Source organism: Platichthys flesus, chromosome 1, assembly GCF_949316205.1.
Source record: "Platichthys flesus chromosome 1, fPlaFle2.1, whole genome shotgun sequence".
Taxonomy (NCBI): domain Eukaryota; kingdom Metazoa; phylum Chordata; class Actinopteri; order Pleuronectiformes; family Pleuronectidae; genus Platichthys; species Platichthys flesus.
Window position 1 is genome coordinate 7,304,389 of NC_084945.1, and position 17,769 is coordinate 7,322,157.

The following is a 17,769-nucleotide window of genomic DNA, read 5'->3' on the forward strand; positions in this document are numbered from 1 at the left end:
ACAGTAAAGAGACTTTTAACGACAGTACAAACAGATAAAACATAAAAAATATTGTTTATATTTTTCCATTGTATGTGTGTAGGCTATATATTATATTCTGTCATTTTATTTGATGTCTTTTGTCGAATATAAATGTTCCCAGCTCCTGACACATTTTTCTCCTCGGTAAAATCTCTCAAGGCCTTACAGCCCAGCTGATAAGAATTTGCTGGCGTAAGGGATTGTGTTTCAGAATCGCTTTTTCCTCCAGTCACGTTGCCCCACAACCTGGGCCCGACCAATGATCTCCGAGGCACGTAGAGCAGCGCCTATAAAGGAGGCTCCGCTCAGCCGGCGGCTACATTCGTGCGTAAAAACGAAGGTCCTACGCCGCCGTTTGATTTCACTGAACATCACCATCATCACCTTTACATCGGACAATGCTGCGAGTCAGGTGTCTGAGAGGAGGTAGCAGGGGGGCCGAGGCTGCCCATCTGATTGGAGCCATGGTTGGTATTATGTTGGATTAACATTTAAATCTCTTCGTTATTTTTATTTCATTTAGAAGTTTTGGTTAGTTCGTGGTTTAAAAAAAGCACATGTCAGAGAAGGTGAATAAAGAAAATATCTACATCTAAAGCTGCTTCTTCCACTTTAGATATATTCAATTCATTTATTTCTTTATTGTTTGTGTGATTTAGATTCTAAACTGAGGAGAATGCAAAAAAGAAAAATCTTTGTCTGGGCTGAGGGAAAAGAGAAATGACAGACACTTTAAAACATGGATTCTGTCAAATTGCTGCAACGTTTGCTGGGATTCTAATTGCAGAGAGTTTTTTTTGGTGCTGTGGTCCTTGAGTGACAGTGAACAGCTGTTCTGCACAGATGCTCTCCCAGACCCAGCGACACTGGAGCTGCTCCTGAGCACAGCAGAATACTCAGGCACTGCAGCGCCTGTATCTCTGCAGATAACACTGCTTCTTAATTACACGTGTACTTTGGCACCAAGCCTAGAAACTAAGATCACTGAGCTTTTTGTTACTCGAATTAGCCTTTTATGGTGGGAGCTGTCCTGTCAGGTCACACAGCCTTGTCCCATTATCACTTTGAATTTCAATCTCTGCCACTAAAAGGAAAAATACTGCATGCAACATCCAGCAATTACATGTTGTCACATGTGTTTGTAAACAGACTTTAAAATGCTAAAAGATGATTTTTTTAAAATCTAAATAATTCTCATGTTTCAAGTTACAGCTGTTGTTCAGATATGTGTTATGTTACTCTTCCTTTGAGTCTTTTTCCTGCTCCAGAATACTTTTAAAACTAAAAGTTCTGATCCATGTCTCCTCTTCCTGCTCAGCTCGGCCGCTCTGTGACTGGATGGGTGCAGAGAGCGTTCCAGAGCACCTCAAGTGCAGCAGCTGTTCAGTCCCACGCGGCAGCAGAAGAGGAGCATGTTACTGAGCTTGTGCCTCAGGACTGTCCCGTCAGCTGCTTCAATGAATGGGACCCCCTGGAGGAGGTGATTGTGGGTCGTGCTGAAAATGCCAATGTCCCTCCCTTCACTGTGGAAGTGAAAGTAAGCACCAGTGTTAAAAATTACTAGCACATTATTTCATATATTTTTTAACAGCACAATGTGAATGACGCAGTGTTGCAACCCTCTCCACAGGCTAACACATATGAGAAGAACTGGCCCTTCTTCCAGAAGTATGGGGGCCAACCTTTTCCTGCGGACCACTTGAAAAAAGCTCATGCTGAGATTGAAGAAATGTGCAATATTCTGCGTCATGAAGGCGTCAATGTGAGGAGGCCGGAGCCCATCGACTGGTCCATGAACTACACCACCCCCGATTTCTCATCCTCCGGTAAAAACACATTTATACACAAATCAGAACTGTTACTCAGTGGTTATTTTAAGTATACTTTTACTATCAAAATGTATCTCTCAACTCAAAACCAGTATCCCATGAAGTCACAAGTCAAAAGTTCTGTGCTTAGTACTTTACTTACTTACTTTACATTTAAAACTTCAATTCCACATCTTATCAATCAGTATTGTACTTACTCCATTTTCCGCTCAACCAACAAAAGCATAAAAGAAGTGTGGTTTGGTTTAGTTTAGTTGACTTCAATCGTTTTTATATCAAAAGAGTGTCTTCTTTCATCGTGTTAAGTTCAGTCAGACAAGTCACATTGAAACAGATACTGCAGCAGTAAACAGGGTTCGTGTTTTGGCCTCTAGGCTCCAACTTAAACATTCCGTGATATAAATGCACTGAATTGATGAGAGTGATGAGCAAATACTTGCAGGTATGTCGCTTTTGGTAAAAGAGGCCCTGTTGCACTTTTTCCACCTGTTGCTGCTTTAAAAGACGTGTGTATTATAGATGTTTGTGGAGAGTGAGGTTTGTCACGAAAGGTAAAATCACAAAAATACCATTTAGTAACATAAATAATGGAAAAAAAACACAATATAAATATTCAGTAGCATAAATTAACATTAACTTGTGAATACATCTATAGTAATGGTCCATTACTATATTGTATACTGATACTTTTACTTTTACTATTTCTTCCACTGCTGGTCTCACTTTTATCAGTGTTATTCCTCGACTTTGTGTTCAATGAGATACTCTGTGTGAACTAATCCTGTTCCTTGCTGCAGGCTTGTACGCTGCCATGCCCAGAGACATCCTCCTGGTTGTGGGTAATGAGATCATCGAGGCTCCTATGGCCTGGAGATCTCGCTTCTTCGAGTACCGGGCCTACAGACCTCTGATGAAGGAATACTTCAGTAAAGGTGCTAAATGGACCACTGCTCCCAAACCCACCATGTCTGACGAGCTGTACGATCAGGTAAGGCCTCAATGTAACTTCGGTCAACCCGCATCAAAACATATATACTATTTGCTATGGTGTAAATCCTTATTACGGGTGTTGTTCAGGACTACCCTATTCGCACGGTGGAGGACAGACACAAGCTGGCCGCCCAGGGGAAGTTTGTAACCACTGAGTTCGAGCCCTGCTTCGACGCTGCTGATTTCATTCGAGCCGGGACAGACATTTTTGTGCAGAGGAGTCAGGTATGAAGTCGACCTACTTGAAGTATTTGCGTCAAAACACACAGAGCATGTTTAACTTCATCTATTTTTGTAAATTTCCTAGGTTACAAATTATATGGGAATCGAATGGATGCGTCGTCACCTGGGATCAGACTACAAGATCCACATCATCTCATTCAAAGATCCCAACCCCATGCACATCGACGCCACCTTCAACATCATCGGGCCTGGACTGGTGCTGTCCAACCCGGATCGCCCGTGTCACCAGGTACAAAGCCCACTCCTCACCTCAGGTGCTGCCCCCGAGCGGGATGACCCATTATCTTATCTCCTGTTCAACCACCGCTCTCTCTTCTCAGATTGAGATGTTCAAGAAGGCCGGCTGGAATGTTGTGAAACCTCCAACGCCTCTGATGCCTGATGGTGAGTAAATGACACTGAAACTCCTCCTCTCCTATATCAAGAAGTCTTCCTAACACAGAGATCCCCCCCCCCCTGTCTGTGCAGACCACCCACTGTGGATGTCCTCCAAATGGCTGTCCATGAATGTCCTGATGTTGGACGAGAAGCGTGTGATGGTTGACAAACATGAAACCACCATTCAGAAAATGTTTGAGAATCTTGGTGAGTTTATTCATCAGTAGGAAGATGTTCTCTGTGTTTTGAAGGACGTTTTCTGATGAACGACTACTCCATGTTTTTTGTTGTTGTTGTTGCAGGTATCAAGACCATAAAGGTGAACATTCGCCATGCCAACTCCCTGGGTGGTGGCTTCCACTGCTGGACAACCGATGTCCGCCGCCGTGGTACCCTGCAGTCCTACTTCCACTAGCCTTGCCAGAAATAGGCAGTTTCTATTGAGCTTTAAAGATTAAAGCCTCTGTTCGGACTTTTAAACTCAATGTCGAAGTTAATGTCAGGCTATCGTTGTTCTGTATCCCGCTCTGCGATACAACAAACCACTGTTTCCAAATCCCACACCCCTGCCTTCAAACATTTAAAATGTGTATGTTCGGGGGTGTCACCTGCTGCAACTCAAAGACTAATATTCGTCCACACATGAATGAATCCAGCTGAAAACGTTAGCATCTCATCCTGGCAGGTGGCCCCTGACGGGCTCGTAACGTCCCAAATGAACGTGTAGGAATTGTTTTGAGTTGACATCGCTGTGCATCACAAATGCCTTTGCAAACAGCTTTGTTCAGATATATTCAATATATGCTCAACAGTAACGAATACTTCAGTCAGTAACCTCAATATTAACTGCATTTCTGGCCTGGCTATTGTGAAGTCACAACTTTGAGGACAAGGTACAACTTGGTATGTGAATGTCATCGAACTTGGGCACAGGAGGAGAGACGCTGCCTCCTCTCCAAAACTCGGACATCTTAATTCTTCCAAAGTATTTTATTTTTATTTGAAGAAATGTGTAAAAGTTGTTCTGTAGGTCATGAAACAATTTTGATTTCTTATCGCTGGTATATTATTTTGTAAAGATTTGAATTGATTGAACGGACAAAGTTCTATTTATATTTTTCATACTCTTTATTGGATGTCCCAACAATTGGTGTTTTTATATATTTACTTAAAAAGTATGCGGTCCATATCAGATGTTGTATACCTTTTGCCTCTGCTGTTTTCTCCTATTACAAATCTGGGCCAGTTATATGCTGACAGTCTTTCTCACTGAACTGGTTGGCTGCTTGTGTGTGCAAAGCAAAAAAACGCCTAAAAGAGTGAAAAAGGTTTTGTTGTGAAGGTGAATGTTTGATGATTAATTTTGCTGTATATACAGTCGGGTGTAGATGTTGGCCTCTTGAAGTCTGCCTTGAGATTTATGTTAAAACCACAAATTCAAGGGACGCTAGCGGCTCAGCAGGGGAACGAAAGTCATGTTTTGTATTATGCAACATTATTAAATGTTATTAAAAAACAGTTGTGTCTGGGAACATATTTTTTGTGGTTGTGAATTTGTCTTTGTAAATGTTAATTGTTATATTTGATTAATTTACGTTGTAAAGCACAAATTGCATATCTTCACAGTTTATGAATATCTCAAGTGTAGTAGTGAGATCCATGGCACTACATCTCAATATAACAAAATCCATCTGTCATCTCTACCACTCATCCTTTGAGGGTCTCGGCAGAGCAGCAATCCCCCCCGGTGAGAAGCAGGGTACATTCTAGACAGGTCGCCTATTTATCTCAGGGTCAATATGACAATGTACGATACAAAAATACTTTTTCAAACATTTCGCGATATAATTGCACAGGAATGATGATAGTGATGAGCAAATACTTGTACCCCCAGTATATAACTTGTATTGACAGGGAAAAGTTGGGTTAGCTGCAGGAACATGTCGTATGCAATGCTGCTGCGGCTGTAGGTATGTGGCCTTTGGAGAAACAGGCCCGGGTGCATCTGTTTGACCTGTACCTGTGTCCTTCAATGGATGAGTTATGTGCTCTTTTTTACCATGTGGCCTTAGAATTGAGTTCTGAGGGTTTAGGTGTAAGAAGACTAGTTATTTTAGCAGCGTGTGTTGATTTTATATGGTGAGAGCATGTTAAAGACACAGGTGGAGCAGTAATGCATGATGGGATGCTGTTGTACAATAGACAGAGGGTCACACCAGCATGGGAAGCTGAGATCTGTTCACCTGGCACCAGATTTACCGTCACACCTTGTGTCTGCAAAACATTAACCAGGCTGATGTGTCAGTGGGAGGAACCTTAGCTCATATGCTATTATGTAAACCAGACTAATGCAAATACTGACTCAACTGTTAAGATAAAAAGAACTGCTTTGTTAATGTATTACTTGTGTTTCAGGCGAATAAGGAATTTCCACGAGGATCTTATCTGTAAAAATGGAATGTCTGGTTTGTGGCTAATTTGGCTATTTTCACTCAATCAAATCCCCAAATCATCTTTATCAATACTGTGTGAACTTCACTTCCACTGTGGTGGAGGTGAAAGGTCAGTCAGGTGAATAGTCTTCAATTTAAAACATTGTGATAAAATAGTTTAACTCGAAACCTTATATCGCTGATAAGTAACCACTCACTATAGAATCTTCAGATTATCTTCCCACACAGTTCACATCCCTGTTTGACCCGCTTTACTGTCTGTGCCTTCAACTTATTCTACTATATGTTACTTTCTTAGTATTTTAATATTTTCAATATATTTAATAGTAAATCGCATAGTCCTGAATTAACTTGTGGGGCCAGGTTATAATTATAATTTCCTCTTTATTAATATGAATATTATTATTATTATTACCATAATTATGTAGGTACTTCAATATGTATTTTAACTATTTGTTTTGTGTTGTGAAGCCCTTTGTAGCATTATTATTAATAGTAGTTGCAGTAGTAGTAGTATTGTTATTATTATTGTTGTTATTATTGTTGTTGTTGTTATTATTCAATCGTCAAAACAAAACAATATAAGGATTGAAGAAATAAGTGACATTGGAAAATGCTTAGAAATAAAATGAGTGAGGTAGTGCAAAAAAACTACTGACTGCTGCCATCTAGTGGTCGAATCAACAAACAGCACCCTGAAATGTATTGATCTTTACCAATCAAATAATGATTTTGCTGGTTAATTAAATTTAGCAGAGAAATAAGAAGGGATTATTATGATTGAAATAATGGATCTTGATGAAAACAAAGAGGCACATTTAGTGAACCAATATCTACAAGTGTGTTAAATCGGTCGCAGCTTGATTAAATTTAAGGAGACTGTCGGACTGCTGTGATTATAGATTTCAAATTTAAGCATTTTACTGCAGCGACCTGCAGTTCGACCAATAGTAGACATCTATGTCCTAGAAACTTGAGGACATTTGAAGCATCTGTCTGAATTCACAATGTCCACATCCTGATGAACCTCTTTCAAACCCGTGTGACTTCAATGGGACAAAAACTGTCTGACTGGTCCCACGAGCCACTTCCTAACCACGTTGTTCTGCCTGTGTAGCTGTAGCTGAGGCCTGTGTGTTGATCACAGAATTCAGAATCACACTGTGAATCGAAGGAAAACTTCACCTAAAGTCGCTCCTCTCCCCAGCTGCTGGCTTGCACCTCACTCTTTCTTCTCCTCACTGATCCCTGGTTTGCACAGAGGCCTACTTTTGCATCACAGAGCAGATCACATGATCACATGCTACTGGACCCTCAGAGGGTGCACACAAGACTCTAAATAAAAGTGTCTCAAGGACTTTGCAAATATGTTGATTTTGTTTTGTGATGGTAATAAAGTCAATGAGAAATAGAAGATCAGATAAATTATATTGATCTCATGTAGGGACATTGGAAATTGCTAAAGCATCAAGGCACAAAGTACAAGAACGGACTGCGAGATAAGTAACATCACAAGACTGGAATAATGTTTATGTCAGTGCTGTTTGTTTATCCTCTGCTGAGAACATTTAGGATCAATAAATAAAACGCACCACGAAGTGAGAAACAAATGGAGCGACGCCTCTCAGCTAGTTCAGGAGGACAACTCGGGCTGCGCTGCTCCAATCATGTGACCGACCTCGCTCTCCATAACCATTACAAGTAGTTGCTCATCACTCTCATCATTCCTGTGTAATCATACGTTGGAGTGATTAAGTTGGAGCCTAGACGTCAAACACTAAACCCGTTCTACTGCTGCGGTAATTGTTTCGACGTGAGTTGTCTGACTGAAATCTGACTGTAAAATCTGGTTTCTGATGTTTAGAAGCTATAAGAACATAGTAAGAAATAGAATATAAACTTTATTGATGTCACACTTTCTTAACAATGTTACAAAGTGCTAAACAACACACTGGCCACATAAGATGTAAAGCAGTAAACATGACTAAAACAAGGAAACATATTGATTATGGGATGATTAAGTCCAGTAAAGGTTTCACTCTCAGTCTTCCTTTAAATGCTGTGAACACTGAACTCTTCTACTGTTACCTGACTGGAGGCGCTGCACTGGATCATGGCCATGATCTGAGATACTGTGAGCACAGTGTGTGCAGACACTTCCTGATAGAGGCTGGAAACAGTTTGGGTTTTCTGGCTTGTGTCAGGAGACGCTGAGCTGTCGACAACTCACAGGTTTAACTGACACCAGGGACATCATGTAGGATCCAGACTGTTTTAAAAGTTTTTAAAAGTTTAAATGTATTGATTGTAATATTTTTCTTAAAATTTCACATAATCTAATAATTTGCTGCCTTTTGACAGTTTCCAAACAACTTGACTTTCTATTTTCACACCAATATATTTTACGAATACGTTTTTGTATATGATTTTATAACAGTTGACAGTTAAGAGTAACACAATACCTCATACCACTAAACTTATTTGGTTGTGACAATGAAACATCACCATTACAAACACTTCATTAAACATTTGTATTAACCCCCCAAAGTTATACATTGTCTCCTGTGAAGATTCTAACATATTTTTCGGACTCCAGATTTTTAAACTCTAACAAATATTGTCATAAAATGTAACATATAGGTGTACATCTTTATATTTGTTTGATATATTTTTATACTTACTTTAATATATTACATTTTAATGTATAGTTTTTGGTCGACAGTACTTGCTTCTTGATTTACTTTATTTTTTGCAGCTTTGTTATCCATCAAAGCATCCAAGCAAACTCTTTGTATGTAGAAAACCCTTTTTGGTGTTAAATTGGATTCTGATTCTGATAATTGTTTATTTGGCGCCTCCTGTTGGAGGCAACGCACACAAACCACTGTATTAGAGTGAGAGTGCTGAGTGCAGCTCTGACACTGGTTCCCAAGCTCAGGGCAGCGACCCTCCAGGGGGTCATGAGACACTGAGAGGGGGGGTAGCAATGTGATTTCCAGAAATGAAATAAAATAAAAAAAATGCATCTGACCTCCAGCAGCATAGTTTATTCCTTGATTCAGTTTCTATTCATCTATAACAGTTGGATTAATAGTCGTTTTCTTTCTGCTGTGAACCCTCCTGCTGTTCTCAAATTAAAACGATCACCTTCTACATGGAAGAAGACCTTGACCAAAGTTGTGCGTTCCAGCCGCCAAATGCTCCATCGTGCTGCCTTTCTCCAGCAGCTCCTTTCAAAAGACTCTCTCTCCAGGACTCCACGGTTTCCTGTGACGGCCACAGACAGACAGGATGGTGGTGCATGTGTCCGAAGAGGAAGGTGAACCAGGATGGGAAGATTAACCAGGGCTGAACTCTCATCAGTGAACCTAAGCTTCATACACTCTGACCATATCCTAACTCGGCTGCTTAAAACAGGCAACTACTCCCAGGATGCATCGGTACCAGTTATCCGTTTACACTGAGGTGTGAGAGAAGCTTCAGAATCCCTGACATTGAAACAATGTGCTGAGAAAATAGGTTTGAATTTGTATTATCCTGTTGTTTTGGTGAATTACCTGCTGATGTGAAAATGTTGCAAAGAAAGGCGGATGTGTGTTTCCTCTTTTGCATATTGCCTTAAAACCTTCTACTCATTAAAAGCTCAATGACCAAATTAATAAAATTGCAGTTCACAGGACTGAGGGCAACAGAGAGGTGCCACAGAAACCATCTTTAGATCAAACGGTTCCGGTTCTGCCTTGGCAGTCTACCAGGCCCACGAAGGAGGTGTTCTCCGTAGGGCCGTCCTCCGAAGGACATGGCCCTTGAACTGGTGCCAGGCTGCTGCTGTTCTAGAGATACAAAGACGTGATATCTGGGGATAGACAGTTTTTTATCTGGGTGGAAAACAATTGACTTTAAAGACGCGGTATCGGATCGGTACATGGATCTGTGTACCTGCCGACGCCCGACCCGACATTTCTGTCAGTATAGTCTCTCTCCAAAGAGAATTCAGACGGGACCTATTGACTTAAGCAGCACTTATAAATGAACCGTATTAGTAAAGACAACACAGATGCGAAACGCCCTACTGACATAAGACAAGTTTACACATGGCACAGATAAGACAGTCGACTGAGCGTATTACCTGCACGGGAGGAGCTGAAGAGCGTGGCAGCACAAAGTACAGTGATAATCAAACACACGTAATCGACAGAAGTGCAAATAAGGCAAACTGTAAACGTGTGTCATGAATAATGCAGCGAGCGTCACTGGAAAAATACCTGAGGGTGATCCATCATCTGTCACGTCACTGACGCAACAATTAGAGATTCTTTTGTGTTCAACTATTTTTGTTCTAGTTCTAATGAAAAGAGATTTGAGGCTGTGATTTATAGATTATTGTCGGCGGTAAATCAACAAAGCATTGTGATATTATCAGTGTTGATGTATTAAATCAATAATGGTCTTTAATGGGAAAAGGTTGCTGGTTCACATGCAATATGAACGGCTAATTCTGCAGCCGTGTTGAAGCTTGTTGTTCTCAAAGGTAACACACACACACACACACACACACACACACACACACACACACCGGCTTCATTTGACACACATTAAAGGGGAACTCCACCAGCTTTACACAGAAAGGTCAGTTGACATGGGAGGACTTCTCCGCCTGTGAGGACCTTTGTTAGGTCTAAGAAAACAACCCTGACGTTGTCCCTTTGAGAAGGAGGACATCAGAAGTTGGACAGAGCGCCTGCCTTATGAACTTGGGGCATTGAATTACAATATGGGTGTTTAACCGAGAATGAAAGGATATGACCGCTGCATCTTGGTAAATGTATGATGCAGCAGTTCTGGACATGATAAAGTCTACACCACACATTATTGTCTTTGTATAAAGTGCAAAATGCCGGATTATCCCTTTTAAAAACACCAACGTCTCTTCTTTCTATGAAAACAATCATGTCTGTCCCTCTTGCTCATGGAAGCATGTGAAGACATCCGCTCCCCGCATCTGTGCATCTCCTCTCAACTACTGAACTGCCCCCCCGGCGTCAGGTGACACAACGCCGCCAGCGTGTGCTGCACTTCCACCACACATGCACTGTATGGTCAATCCTCCAGGGCAACATCATGGGCTGGTACTGGCCTCCAGCAGATACATCAGGTCGGCTGATTGGTAACAACAACATGTGTTAAGTTTGTGCTATTTTGGAAACAACATGACACAATGTGTCCACCAGGAGACAATGACAGGCTTGTTTTCCCACTAACGTTGTGCTCAGTAAGTACCTTGGTCTCAATATTCAGATTAAAAGGATCTTTATCGAAGGTGTTTTACTTGTGAATTGCATTTACCCTTAAATCAAATCTCAGCCAGGATCTAAACACTGGCTGTTCCTGAAATCCTCCGTGTTTGTTGGGAGTGATTTCTGAGGCAAGATGTTTCCTGAACAAGTGAAAATGGGAGCTGAGGGAAATCGTGTAGTTTAAGTGAGTAGAAACCTGAAAAGTGACTTTTAAAACAGGACTTGTTTTCATCTGACAAAAGTCTCTGACCGGCTGAGGACTCAAAACAAATCTGGGAAGAGTCATAAACAAACACAGGGCTCAAGGAAAAGGGTGATTTAACTATGATTAAGACACTTGGATGTTTTTATGTGTATTTCATCATTTTAAATGTTGGTATAAGTGCCAGATGGGTTAATTCTGCTTTTTTTGGGGGGACAATCCACTTGAACCAGTACAAGAAGACAGTGTAGGCAGTGGAGGTCATGGGATCTATAGTGCACATGGTGTGAGTGACGTGTTGGGAGCATATAGAGTTTATTTTTTGTCTCTTTACTTGATCATATGATGGAAAACAACAGAAACACTGTTTTCGAGGTATATCTCCGGGAGTTGCGTGTTCCCGCTGTACATTAATAACTGCACAGAACAGGACCACAGGCTATGGTGGATACAGAAAGCTTTGTTTACCCTCTACAACTGAAGTCAGGACAGTTTACAGCCCGGATCTGAGGCTCGGACTGAACCTGACGTGCATTGAGCTGTTAGCAGACTCCCTGAGTCAGCTGAACGAGTTGTGAGCCACAACACAGTGTGCACACAAGCTCATGACACTACACAAGGTGAGATACATGGCTGAAGTGCGATAATGGGTTTTACTGTTCACACATACACACTTATATAATATAAGTACTAATTTCAGTTATATACTTTGTTGTATTGAGTTGTTTCATACTCCAATCAGTCCCTTTACAAATAAGTATAAAGTAAGATGCTGAACACACAAACTAAGTTGGTTGACAACATATTTGAAAGCAACACATTGAACCTTGGGAAAATGTGTCTGATATCTATTTGTGATAATTGTCAGTATCGGCTGATTCAATTTTTTTTCATTATTATTATTATTTTTTGATCTCCTATATCTTTTTATGTATCTTAATTTTTAAAATCATTTTCTAAACCTTTTTTTAATCAAACCCTTTGATATATCATAAAAGTACTCTGTCTCTCTCTCTCTGTGTTGGTCTGTCTGTCTTTCTCTCTCACTCTATTCTCTCAGTCTGTCTGTCTCTCTCTCTCTCTCACTCTCTCTATCTATCTCACTCTGTCTCTCTATCTGTCTGTCTCCCTCTGTCTCCCTCCCTCCCTCTCTCTCTCTCTCTCTACCTGTCTGTCTGTCTCTCCCTTTCTCCATCTCTCCCTCCCTTCCTCCGTCTGTCTGTCTGTCTGTCTGTCTGTCTGTCTCCCCCCCCCCCTGTCCTGTTTCTCTCTCTCTTTTTTTTTTTTATTATTCCTGTTTTCAAAGTTCCCACGGAAACCCGGGTACCGCCCAGCGGCGGCGGGCGCGGCCCTGATTGGCTGCCGGCAGCTCGTTTGCATTGACGTCAGTAGAGGCTGTAGGTCAATCCTTGCGGGTGCTTTTATTGGATGTGCCGCTGTCAAGCAGCGCTGAAGAACCGGAGGAGCAGACGCCAGAAAAAGGCAGAGAAGAGACAAACATCCGAGAATCTGCATTATGTAGCCGGGCTCTGCCTCGCTACACCTCCGCCCTCGTCAGCCTCGAAGCAGCCGGCCGTCCCCGGCTCCGGAGCCGAAACTTGCGGACACGGAGCGGGTCTGGTTTTCCCCCTTTTCTCTGTCTTGTAGATTTTCCTCTCGCTGTCCAGAGGTGGCACCTCCACACGCCACAGCCGCTACATCCCTCATGCTCCCAGTGTTCCCAGCAGCGATGAGAGGGAACCGTGGAGTCTAGTGACGCACCCCGGGGTCTGGAGCTCTTATATCAGGCGGATCATCCTCCACCGGTCAGCGGATGCCTGAATGGAGCCTGCAGGATCTCACCAGCACCACCAGCACCACCGCTGCTTTACACCGGTGAATGTGGCCTGATCCCCGGGCAGCACCGTCGGACTACACGCGGCAGTATGCTCCTCAGAGGAATAATCCCACTGTGTCTCTGCGGTGCCAATATTTCACCCTGTTGATGATGAACCTGGAGCTGAAGTGTGGTGAGAGCCGGTCTGTGGCCCGTGTCTGCAGCTGAAGTGGACACACACATTGTCAGGAAAAGAAGAAGAAGAAGAAAGAAAGAAAAGATTGATAGAGAGGGAGAGAGAGAAATAAAGAGGGGAAAGAAGCATCATATTTGATGGCTCCAGGGTGGTGGGGGAGGACGACTACACATGAAGCCTTCATGGACACAAAAAATGGATAAAACTATTGCATGAGGCTGGAGCAGGAGGGGGGTGGATTGCATGGTGTGTGTGTGTGAGTGAGTGTGTGTGTGCATGTGTGTAGACGTATGCATGTGTGTGTGTGGGTGTGTGTGCTTTAAGGCCTGTACTTGATAAGTTGAGGAGAAAACGGTGATGTGGTACGAAGAAGGCCGGAGTGAGGGATGAAGTCGTCCGTGGGGGATCTGAGCTGAAGGATCCAAGTTTTTCCAGGAGAAGGGGAGCCGCTGTGATTAGAGAGCCTCCAATTAACTTCATGTGAAGAAAAGGAAGAAGGAGAAAAAAAAAAAAACAAGAGGGAGGAAATCAGCTTCCTGGTGTTGAGGGGGGGGGGGCGGGTGGGGGATAGATAGATATATTATTCATGCCTTGTGTTGGAGCGTTTGGAGAACCGGCTTTGCTGTGGCCTAGATGACACATATTTATACATGTATATACGGAACGATATGAACCCTTGACTGGACCCTAACTGCACAGGAAAGTGTTGGGCTAGGGGGGCGGGGGGGAGAGGCCAACGACACTCAAAGACAAGCACTTGCAGAGCGAAGCAAAAGAAAAAAACAAAAAAGGCTGAAGTGGGTTGAAGCATGGGCTGTGCTTCAAGTATTCATATCTCTGATAGGGTGGTCTACCACAGTGGAAAAGAGTCCGAGGATTCCCACTCACCCCAGCAGACCAATACCACTCAGCATCAAGGAAATCCTGCCTCGGGACTACCCCTGAAACCCCCGAGCTGCAAGGTGAGCGAACCTACACATTGATTGCATTCACAGACACACGGGAACAAAACGGTGTATATATGTGTGTGAGGTGTTTGAGTTGCATGCAAGCAAAAGACAAAGAACACAAAGATGTGTGTGTGTGTGTGTAAGCTGTGTGTCACATTTAATCGGAAAATTAGAGACCCAAGAATCGGCGGTCTGTAGATCGGAGTATTTAATTCCAGAGGCAAGTCGATTTAAATCAATGCTTTACTTTCATTTTAACTTTGCTTGCAAGGACGGCTCTCCTGCTTTTCTTCTGTTAGAGGAACTAGGCCATGCTACACACTCTCAGTGGAAGGTCACGGGGTCAAGGGCCTCCACGCTAACCTCAGGTATTGCTCTACCTGCGATTTTTTTTACGTAAGCGTCGGGACGAGACAAACATTTTAACCCACTTTTCAGCTTCGTTGTGTGTGTGTGTGTGTGTGTGTCATTGTGTGCGATCTTGCCGCTGGAGCCGTGCACTTTTATAGAAGCCAAGATCTCAGCATGAAGCACAGACATCTGTTGTCGGGCGCGATTCCTTTTCGGCTCACTCATGCTCTGGCCTCTGCTTCACCTCTCCACCACTTACGCTGTTCAATAGGATGTCCTGTCCTGCGGGATTCTTATCGAGGCCTCGTGCATAAATTTAGACATAGGGATTTACAGAAACATTTAACCTGCAGTGCTATGAGACATATGAGTAGTTATGGAGAAGGACTTTTAAAGAGGAAAAGTTTGTGGCATCATGGCATAAAAAAAGATGGTTCCATTTGTGTATTTGACCAGAAACAGTGACGCCAACGGAGGATAACAAAATGTGCTGCTCCCTCTTTTGTGCAGCAGCTAAATTTGTGTTTCTAATCAAGATGATGATTATTCATGTAGGTGTCGTGTAAGAAGCTGCACACACACATGCACATCAAAACTACCTGTCACTGTTATTCAGACTAACAGACGTTTATTTTATTTAGCCACGCTGATTTGAGATCAGTTCATATTTAAATGAAGAATAATGGAGTGGAAATCTCATTGATAATAAAAAAACAAAGGGAGCCGGTCCTGCAATGTTGGCACGAAGATCTTCATAGACACAGAAAACGCACGACAAAAATTGTGATCTTGTGAATTCAGTAGTGTATTAGTGTGCGTCTGCATGTTTTGTGTATGTTTTTCGAGCGCGCGTCCGACACACCGCAGGCGATCCGACGGCCTCTGTCAGTCTGGATTTTGTGGCCGAACGTCACCGCAGGATGCAGTGAGAAGTCAGCGTGACAGATGCCCCCATGTCAAGACGCCCACTGTGCCTTTGATTGAATTAGTCCCCTGATTGAGTTAGACTAATGGTCTCCCTTCAGCTGGAAATGGTTAATCCCTGTTCCGTAAGGTGTCATCTTTAACATCCTCTGTGGTCGTCCGCAGCGAGAGGGGCCGGGCTTTCTGTGAGGCAAAGAAAAATCGTTAGTACGTCAGCTTGTGGCGATGCGTCGGAGACTCGTTGAGCCGTGTCTGGATTCGATCTGGAATCGTGTGTTTACACCGCGTAGGAACATGTCGTAGATGAAAGCTCCAATGTCTCATTTCATTTAGATTATGAGAGACTTTGAAAGACGTCACTGTTTTCTTTGATGAGCAGAGCTGCGACTGCCCCCCCCCCCCCCCCCCCACGTCAGTCTCACCAGAAAGTAGACCTGAAACTATGACTTGATTAATCGATGAGTTGATAAACAGAAAAGGAATCTTTTATTTTAAAGTATTTCATTTTTAAGTATTAATTCCAGTCGTTCTCAGGCTCCAGATTTGTAACTGTGAGGATTCGCTGCATTTTATGATTTATAAATTTTATATTTTTTTGAGTTTTAGACAATTGAGGATTTCAATCTGGGCTTCAGGAAATCATGTCTGAAATTCACAAATAAAAAACAGTTTTTCAACCAGAAAATGAGGACATATATGACAGATTAATCAATAATGAAAATAATCATTGAGATCATCTCAAGTAGTGTGTTTGTGTGTGTGTGTGTGTGTCTAATTACCCCTACCTCTGATTGTCAGCAGAGTGTGGTATGGGTCAGGAAATAATTCATTGCATTCTGGTGTTGATCCAGATCAGAGGTCGGATCCAGGAATCTTTGATCACATTCTTTAACTTTGTGAAAACAATTTCTTTGATTTTCTCAGAGAATAGTTCATGGATCTTGATTTAAAAAAATCTGACTTGTATTTATGAGTGTCTGCAATTTGGTGCAGATCCAAATAACAATCTGGACCTAGTGAATTCAATTTTAGTTTCATGAGGGGTCTGTTGGTGCTACTCCAGTTGTTTTTTAGTCTTTTTGTGCATGTATGTGCCCAGGCCTGTGTCATTGTGATTCTGAAGCAAACACACACACACACACATTCATTCCCTGAAGGATAAAAATAACCCTCACCCACATCTACACACAACAGGCAGCTACAGCAAACTGCACAAGTTTAGCGTCAAGCAAACCTTAAAACAAAAAGGCGTGCTGTATCTTTACGTCCTTTTGTTTCACACTCGGACAGAGAGTGAGACGGGAATCGAACATGTGCAGGCGTCTACACTGTGAGAAAGATTGGGGATTCTGAGTTTGGGAGTGTGATGTGAGTCTCTGTCAAGGGTGCGTTACCATCTGGGCTGCTCTGGGGATGATAAAGCTCAAGTACAAGGTCCTGCGATAGTGTGTCAGTGTGTGTGTGTGTGTGTCAGTGTGTGTTTGTGTGTGTGTGTATGTCCAAAGAGACAGAGAAAGACCTCAGCCAAACACAACAGCATTTATCTGTCCTTGACTTTTCCCCGTCTGACTGCCCCCCACTCAAGGAAACCAAGTAGCCCCCCCCCACACACACATTACCAGCACCAGCGCCTCCTGAAGCGCAAATGCAGAATCAGTTTTACCTTCTTTTTTTTTTTTTTTTTACTCTTGAGTGGAAAAGGGGCAATAAAAGGTGCTAAGCTCATAAGTATCTGGAGACTCGTATCATCACGCTGCCTAATTCCAGCCTCTGCATGCATTGAGACAAGTAGTGGAATCACCCAGCCGTACACCTCATGCCCCCCCCCCCCACACACACACACACACGTTAAACCCTCCCCTCCCCAGCAGTGACGGGGGTACACAAGGTTGCTGTTCTAGACCGAAGCCTCAGTCGGGAAACACTCGTCCTAACTGTCTCCGAACCGAACACACAACTCATCTGCTGAGTCCATCTTGCTTTTTGTCCATAGTAAGATATGATACACCGATGACCTGGGCAGCAACCCCCCCACAATTTGTCTTTTTACTGTCTCCCACCGTTTTGTGCACACTCTGTGGTCAGTTGTGTGTGTGTGTGTTTGTGTGTTTAGTCTAAC

At 42.7% G+C, this 17,769-nt stretch overlaps 2 protein-coding genes across 2 annotated transcripts in view; both read left to right on the top strand.

Moving 5' to 3' along the window:
* Nucleotides 1-349: 349 nt before the first annotated feature.
* On the top strand, nt 350-4,997 carry gatm (glycine amidinotransferase (L-arginine:glycine amidinotransferase)). The gene is made up of 9 exons (XM_062410592.1): nt 350-488; nt 1,340-1,558; nt 1,652-1,847; nt 2,648-2,838; nt 2,928-3,065; nt 3,148-3,312; nt 3,404-3,467; nt 3,552-3,668; nt 3,764-4,997. Exons 1-9 carry the CDS (start codon nt 420-422, stop codon nt 3,874-3,876), a joined length of 1,272 nt encoding a protein of 423 aa, XP_062266576.1. The 5' UTR covers nt 350-419; the 3' UTR covers nt 3,877-4,997.
* A 7,823-nt stretch (nt 4,998-12,820) lies between these two features.
* Nucleotides 12,821-17,769, top strand: part of pde8a (phosphodiesterase 8A) — a 41,698-nt gene continuing 36,749 nt past the window's right edge. Inside the window, exon 1 of the mRNA XM_062410691.1 lies at nt 12,821-14,387. Within this exon, the coding sequence (XP_062266675.1) occupies nt 14,235-14,387 (153 nt within the window). The 5' untranslated portion in view covers nt 12,821-14,234. The remainder of the gene's footprint in view (nt 14,388-17,769) is intronic.